The sequence below is a fragment of the Anarrhichthys ocellatus genome, unplaced genomic scaffold, assembly GCF_004355925.1.
Source record: "Anarrhichthys ocellatus isolate YVR2014 unplaced genomic scaffold, GSC_Weel_1.0 scaffold99, whole genome shotgun sequence".
Lineage (NCBI taxonomy): Eukaryota > Metazoa > Chordata > Actinopteri > Perciformes > Anarhichadidae > Anarrhichthys > Anarrhichthys ocellatus.
The window spans coordinates 639,697-647,819 of NW_022280129.1; the positions used below are offsets into that span (position 1 = coordinate 639,697).

Sequence of the window (8,123 nt, forward strand, 5' to 3'; positions counted from 1 at the left end):
TTGGTCTAAGAATGGTCACAAGGCCCAGTCTCCTGAAGCCTTGGTCTGTACCTAGCAATGACTGGAAGGTCCAACTGCTTTTAGTCTCGACCCACAACAGGAAAACACTAAAGGCCTACAATCTCTTTGTTTCAATCTACAATTGACAAGAAAGCCAAATATGTATTAGCTTGGAGCTGAATTAACCACAAGGACCTACATTGTTTAGTTTATTTAACATGACCATAGGACTGGTTTATTGTAGTCTTGCTCTAATAAATGTCAGAAAACCTTTATCCTTTTTGCCTAGATCTAAGAAAAACATGAAGGCCAGTTGTCCATTTGTTAGTTCTGAAACTAACCGGTAAATAAAAGCAAAACAATGCCAGAGTTCCTTGTCCTCCTCTCTCCCTGTCTTACACTATCTACTGACGAATTGGTCATCGATGTAATTAGTAACTCTGCACTCCGATGTGTCTTCTTTGAAAGAAGTCCAACAATTGCATCCATTATACCATTGATTTATCAGCAGTTAGTGCTGCCAAAGGCGGGGGGTCTCTGTAAGACACAGGAGGTGAAGGAAGTCAGGAGAAAAGAGGATACATAGTGAGGGTTCTGGATGGATGACAGTGGGAGGAAGGGACTGGCGATGGGAGAGAGAGAAAAAAGTGGCGGTGGAGAGACATATAAGGACATGTCACATCATACCACGTTGTCTTTTTTCTGATTCGTCAGTGCAGTGGCTTGTCCCTGGAGAGAAAGAGGGAGATGGAGTTGTGGGGAGGATTGAAGAGATAGAGCGAGCGACACAGGATTTGAAGGGGGATAAAGGGGTGGATAGAGAAAGAGTAGGACATTGTGATGTGAGGCCCGGTGGCTGAGGATCTCGGGGGACGAGCCTGTGGGCTTTTCAGAGACAAACATTAACAATGAAACGCTAATTCCCTCTGTCCTCCTTTCTTTCTCTCCTCCTCACTGTCTCTCTGAACGTCATGTTCTCTCTGTGTCTCCATGGCCGCCTTTATTTCTCTTAATCTTCTTTCCTTTACACACACATTTTTTTCCCTCACCTACTTTCTGTCTTGCCTTGTACCAAAAACAAGCTCTTTATTACACTTCCAGTTGTTAACTTTTGCTATTTGGAATGATTACACAATGTGTGTGTGTGTGTGTGTGTGTGTGTGTGTGTGTGTGTGTTTGTGTTGATGGGGGTAAGTTAGAAACTATGTTTAGTTTGCCACAATTAAACTTTTTCTACATCCCTTAGGTTACTTTATTGTTCAGTTTTTCACTTTATCAGCTGTACAAGCTCCCTCCATAGGGGGTCGATCACATAGCGACTAGAGAATTATTTTCTGATGGAACACCACCTGGCTCCATAGTGGTCACACAGTCTCCATTTTTAGCTGTGCATTAAAGTTGAAATACTTAAAACTGGCAACAGGACCCCCCTTACCTCACGAGAGTTAGTGTCGAGCAAGGCTGCTTGGGGTTCATAGACAAGGAGTGTTTTGAATTCTATTGCCCTTTTCTTTCTTCTGATTTAGCACAGGTGCAGGGTACTGTACTATTGTTATGACTATGCATTAAACAAGCTCTGCTCCTCCTTTGTCACAATCAAAATCTTAAAATACATAACTTTTTGGTGTCTAAACATTTGTGCATATGAAAACTGTAAGCCCTACTGCTAATCAAGGGCCGTTTGTTTGTGCTGTGAAATGAAAGAATGTGAGTCCAGCTAAATTGGGGGGTGCGTGACTAGGTGAGGCGCCGTCCATAGAACAGAAACAGAGTGAAAGAGATTGTTTTCTTTGTTTTTAATTCAAACTTTCGGCCCTAAATCCATTACGCCCATTATAGCAGTCCACAGGAAGTGAAGGGACAGTAAATTGGAGAGAGAGATGCAAACCAGTGCAACAGCTGCTGATTTCGAGCGATGATTGCGAATGTTCTGAAATAAATGTAGAAAAATAGTGCTTTATTTGTGATGACAGTTAAGTTTAGTTTGAACAGTTAGCACCTAGGTGTGAATTTTTGATACATTCCGTGATCCATTCTGTTCCGTCACACTGGAACAAATGCTAATAATAAGCTTAGATTAATTGACACTTCATGACTGCTAGGAATTGAGTCGCTGCAGCAGCAGAGGGTATACTACATAGTAGGTAGTACTAACAAACACAAAGATATGTAAAATAAATAAAGGTAAATGATCGTCTTTTACATCACAAAGAAAATAAACATGCATATTTGGAAAACAACAGAAATGCCAAAATAATTTGTTGTAGCAAAGATAAATATTCAATATTTGTTAATAGAAAAACAACAGAAATGTATTATGTCTGATTTACATATTACAGATCATATAAGCAGCATGTGTAACCTTTAATGTATGCAGCAATGTTTTCTATGAATACTAATGCTATGTGATGTTCACTGTATCTTTTTTTCGTGTTGCTCAGGTGGGGGGGAAGGACAATCCCGCTGTAGACCCCATAATCCACGGGCTGAAGGGAGTGGTCCATCATGGTGAGTGGCAGTCCCAGTCACATAATGATGTTGACTCATAAGAGAGCCAGGACTCTTCTGGATAAATGTAAATTCATCTTGCACACAAGCTTTGAGCCCCTTTTAGCACATTGTTTTGGTCTCTGGTTAAGTCCAGCCCTGGTCCTTAAATCTCACTTCACTTTGACATTTCACAAACAGACTGCTCAATATGACAAAGGAATAATACAGAAAATGTATACTCATTGGATGGTAAGCAACATTATGATCAATCTACAAAGGTGTAAAAACGATATCGGCAAAGTCTCTTCCATTAACGTCAATACCAGTTCTGCCACTGGTGGCCAAGATATGTAGGAGACTTAAGTTTTCAGGACTATTGCTGTGCTAAAGCCTCTGTCATCAGCCACCAGGTATTCGGTACATTAGCCTTGTCGAGCCACTATTACACATTCTGTGTTGAAATATAGACTTAAGTACGTTGTCAGTCCAAGATTCAGTTCTCTGTATTCACTTGGACACACAGTGATTTTGCCCGGTCAGGCCCTTATGCAGCAGTTAAACTGAGAAGCCTTGACTCGGCTGGTTAACCTCATTGATCTGAGGAACCGCTGCTGTCAGCCAATCAGGTTCCAGTATTGTGACGACTTCAGATTCGTTCAGCTTAACTAATTCAATTCAATTTGCTGCTGCATTGATCTGCAAACTATCACAGTAGAAGAATATTCCTGTCGCTGGCCATGATGTATTTGCAAACTAAACGTCCATACATGAGTCTGGACAGGCTCTACACACTGATGTGGCGTAGTATCTCAACTGTAAATTTGCTTTGCTAATTTCCTCACTGGACTCAGGAGGGGAGTGGAATTAGCATGGTAAATTAGTTCTGCTAACGAAGGCCTTATCACTCTGAGCTGTGGTGGCTTTATGGGAGAATGTTCTCCTTTTTGTTCTTTCATTGAAAAAAACTCCAAAGGCAAAGGAGGTTACATTGAGCTCATGGGAAATTGTGGTAAATATTTTTTTCTGATAAGCGTAACACATTAACATAAACTTAAATGGAAAAAAAAGTCCCCTTATCCTAGTGAACGAGATTGTATACCAAAGCATTCATACTTTTATGTAGGACACCGAAATTAAACATAATTCTGATTCCTTACAATTTTGGTTTTATTTTCATAATTATCTGTAAAAACATAATAATGCACAAAATGACTTGCTGAGATCATCGCTAAGAAGAAGTCCGACAGGGCATGTTATTTGGGAGAGAACAGTACATTATTCCCCAAACTTCCCATTGTCTTTGACATCTTTACTGCATACTATACCGTGACAATTGATGATATTTTTATGACATAATATACCTGACCTTTTTTCTAATCACTTTGCTGTAACAAAGTCATCATGTTCCTAGATCTCCTTTACTTTGGTAGGTATAATGTTACCAATGAAAAACCATCTTTGCATACATGTAAACAAGCATGTGCGTTAGAGAATAAGTGATGCATTCATTTTAAGTGTCAACTGTATGCAGTATCTGATGTTTGTCATGAGATGAGTGAAGCTAACTGTCGTCCAGTCCCAGTGCGTCTTTTAATCACTTCTACAAGATAGACTTTGTGCTTATCAGAACTAGATGTCAATAAGAGACACAGAGGCTGTAATATCTGACTTTAAATCACAGCTGCCATGAATGCCAGTCAGCAGCTTTATATAGAACATTAATCTGCTCATCTGGAATGCTGACCATCAATTATAGGAGGCAAAGTGAGTGTGCCAGTTGCACAACATGGGCTGTGCTTTAGAGGAAGTGAATCTGCACAGTATAGGATGCCTGTGGAGAGAAAGGTGAGGTCAGGCCTTATTTAGATTTACAAGGTCACTATAAGGCCATAACATGGTGTACTCTGCACTGAATAGATGTAAGGATAACAAGTTATAAAACACAAGTAGGCAGGACATTTGATAAAAACATCTGATGTATAATATGTTATCATACTTTAACTGCAGGGTACTCTAGCTTTGATTGTATTCCTCATCAAAAAGTCTCAGCCTTTTGCATCATTTAGTGCCTCACATACAGTATAACCACACAATCATTTAGGACTTCTGGGATGATTCAGTGTTTTTTATTTGCCTCACATAACAAATTAGAAGATTTTACATTGTGTTTTGTTAGCACTGTATGCCCTCAGTCAAAAGCAGTTGTCTCCTGCATACAGCCCTGAAGTGCATCCCTGTCATGATCAAAACATTTATCCTAAAGCAATGTTCTGTCTTGTCCCCCAAAGGGCCGTGCTCGCCTTGCAACAACAGAGCGGCTTCATAGTGAATTTTAGAGTTTCAGCATACACAAATAAAACTTTGATAAAACCCCACTGCATGATACTTGCACTTTATCTCCTGCTCAGCTGTCTTGGAAAAACTACTCCGCCTCCATAATTCATCTAACACAAAGACCATTCAAGTTCAATCAAGGCCACATTCCCATCTCTCCCACAGGGAAGGTGGTTGGTTAATTTGCTCTGTCTCCATCAGTGCTACTCTATGGAGCAGCGGGTGGTTAAATTTTTCACAGCGCTCTCTTCCCTTGTTGCTAGGCTTGTCTAGCGGACACGCACCGCAGGTCTGACTCCTCTGTCTTTGTACCCCATGCCTTGTTGCATTTTACATGAAACCTCGCTGGAACAAATGCCCTCTGACTAGTTAGCCAGCGAGCGGCTCCGTACCATCCCTATGAAATCAGCCCGGTAAAAAGGCTGAGTCTGATTTACATAGCGGACTCATGAAAGGCTTCGGCAGCGAAGAGGGGAGCCCATTGTCTACACAGGGTTTGTCGGGACTTTGGAGGCAGATGCAAAGACTGGTAATGATGTGGTGGGATGATGGGAAAGACGAGATGCGAAGGGGAGGAGGAAGAGCACAGTGATCGCTCTCTCGTGCTCTCATGCTTTTCATTTTGATGTTGGTCCCAGTGAATCATCACTATTGCAGATATCATCATCATTGCAGTGAAATCCTTCAAACACACATTGGTACATCTCAGCTATACTCACAGGTTTTAGAAAAGAGAGATTCGATAAAAATCCTCACAATGCTAGTACTTCTCATTAACACAAATACAAGCAGCCACAATGAGCTTCCTTGGTAGGGTGGCTTGGCTCAGCCTTAGAGATGAGGAGCTCAGACATCCGGAGCGGGCTCGGAGTACAGCCGCTGCTCCTTTGCATCGGAAGGGTCAGCTGAAGTGGGTTTAGGATTACTCCTCCTCTTAGAGGTTTTCCAGGCATGTCCAACGGGTAAGAGGCCTCGGACTAGACCAAGAACAGGCTGGAGAGATCACTTATCTGGCCTGACATGGGAAAGGCTCCGGGTCCCCCAGGAAGAGCTGGGGAAGGTTGCTGGGGAGGAATACCATGCTAAGCCTGCCGACTCTCAGCCCGGACCCGGATAAGCAGAAGATAATGGATGGATTGATTATGAGTGTTTTCTGATTTTCCCCCTCTATGCTTAAGTGTTACTTTACGTTCAGGCACATACAACTACTTGCTTGGTGTAGTCTAACATGAGGTAGTGTTTCACTGCTTTCCACAGCCAGCATCACTGCTGTGCTCTGCTGTTCCATAACCACACCCAACAGTGATCATTCGAATCACATTCATCCGTTTGCTTGGGGCAAGTAAACTGCCACATCAGGCTTGTAAATTTAGCAACTCACTTAAACTCAAAAAACAATTAAACACATTTTTTGTTTTCAGAGCTGGTGATGGATTTGCTCAGGTGTGGTCCATCCTGCTTCCTTCTTGTCTCTGTTGAGTGTTTCACATGTGCAGAAATGATCGGGCTCTTGCAAAAAAAACTTAACCCTAAAGTTTACACATGACAATTAAATTTAATCTCATTTACTATTCGATAACCGCTAATAAATTAAAAAGATTGTATAGGGCTTGCCGGACCGTGCAAGTTAATAAAAGCAAAAAACATTAACTTTGAACCCTGTTTGTATAATATAATTTACTTTGCATCAATTACATGATCAATATCAATGACTATCACTTTCTGTCATGGTCCTGATTATCCACAGCAGTTCCTCAGCAAACTATTGTGATACAATGTTTTTGTAGAGAGAAGCTAATAGAATGTCCAAATGCAAAGGATTCATTCTCTCCGACGAGCATTAATATCTACACCAAGTTTCCCTTCCATCTGAAAGTTGTTGATACATAGCAAAAGAAATACCCAAGGATAGTAAAGTTAGTTCATCTTGTTCTTGAAGAAGAGGATGAAGATTCTGAGGAGATTTATTCTTGGGAGCACAGATAGTTTTCTCATCTCATCCAAACTCTTTCAAAACAGCAGGCCTTTCAAGAGTTATCCTAACATTGACATAATGCACAGCACAGCTGGAGATGAGGCATGTTTAAGATGCAGTGCAGTGCAGCAGAGAGTCTGAGGGAAAGGCGTGCTGACCAAACCAAAACCTGTAAATAGATTATTTATAAAACCTACCTGCTTTTCCAAAAAGAATGATCTTAAAAAGTCTTGGCATAACTAACTATCGTCATGCCAAACTGCTCAAGTACACACTACAATCAAGATAGCGGCTGTGAATAAAATCCTGAAAAGAATATGCCATAATAAAGAAAGGAGGACAGATACATAGATGCGCCTGCCCCAAATTTCTGGAAATCCTATTGAGGAGAGGATGAAAAAGAAGCTTAACATGCGAGCACTGTGCATTGGAGCCACATCAGATCTGATGTGAAAGAGAGCGCTTTGGGATTAAACCCACATCAGCAAAGGAATAGTAGACATACTGGTACAGCAGTAGAGACGGAGAGAAACAGAGAGAAATATAGAATTTCTCTTCGATTTCCTATAAATGTGCCACAGGGTTGACACGGTACCTCAAATCAGGGGAAACCACCATAAGCCTTGTACACCCTTTAAAAATGAATTGCCAATGCAGGGTCTCGCAGTGCCAAGTCAGTGGAGACTTTGTGCAGTGAGTGAGATAGTAAATTAATGGACTTGTAATATGTGCCAGCGAGGACAAATCGCTTCGATCCAGCACTGTGTCACGAGAGCAGCGGGAGCACAGATGCTTGAGAAGATAAACAGGAAATGACACAGTGCTGACACAGAGGGGTCTGTAAATGTACAGCTATATGCAGCATATTAGCAATGGCAACATAACAAAAGCCTCACTTTCTGTCCATCTATAAAATATACTCGACTGGACATGCTAGACATACTGGACTATACTAATTATTTGCTAATAAAGTAAAATAGAACATAATTCTCTGAAATCTGACAACATGCAGTTGTGAGATTTTACTTTACTTGCTCATGTTCCTCTTCTCTAGTTCACTGGGATGGATGTCAGACACTTAACAAAATCACAGACATGCAATTTCCTACTAAAACAGATGAAATCTGCATTTTCAATCACTACCGCTCACAGGTCTTACCTCAACCATTCCATTTCAATAACCCACCAATAACCAAAATAATGCCTAACCTCAACCATTCAAGAACAATGCCTAACCTCAACCATTCAAAAACAATGCCTAATCTCAACCATTGAAAAACAATGCCTAACCTCAACAATTCAAGAACAATGCCTAACCTCAACT

The 8,123-nt window shown here is 41.0% G+C and overlaps 1 protein-coding gene across 2 annotated transcripts in view; it reads left to right on the forward strand.

The window, feature by feature from the left end:
• LOC116399049 (receptor-type tyrosine-protein phosphatase gamma-like) overlaps positions 1-8,123 on the forward strand; it is a 540,858-nt gene that overhangs the window by 409,913 nt on the left and 122,822 nt on the right. For both annotated transcript variants that reach the window (XM_031875879.1, XM_031875880.1), the window contains exon 6: positions 2,442-2,508. In XM_031875879.1, the coding sequence (XP_031731739.1) occupies positions 2,442-2,508 (67 nt within the window). The remainder of the gene's footprint in view (positions 1-2,441; positions 2,509-8,123) is intronic.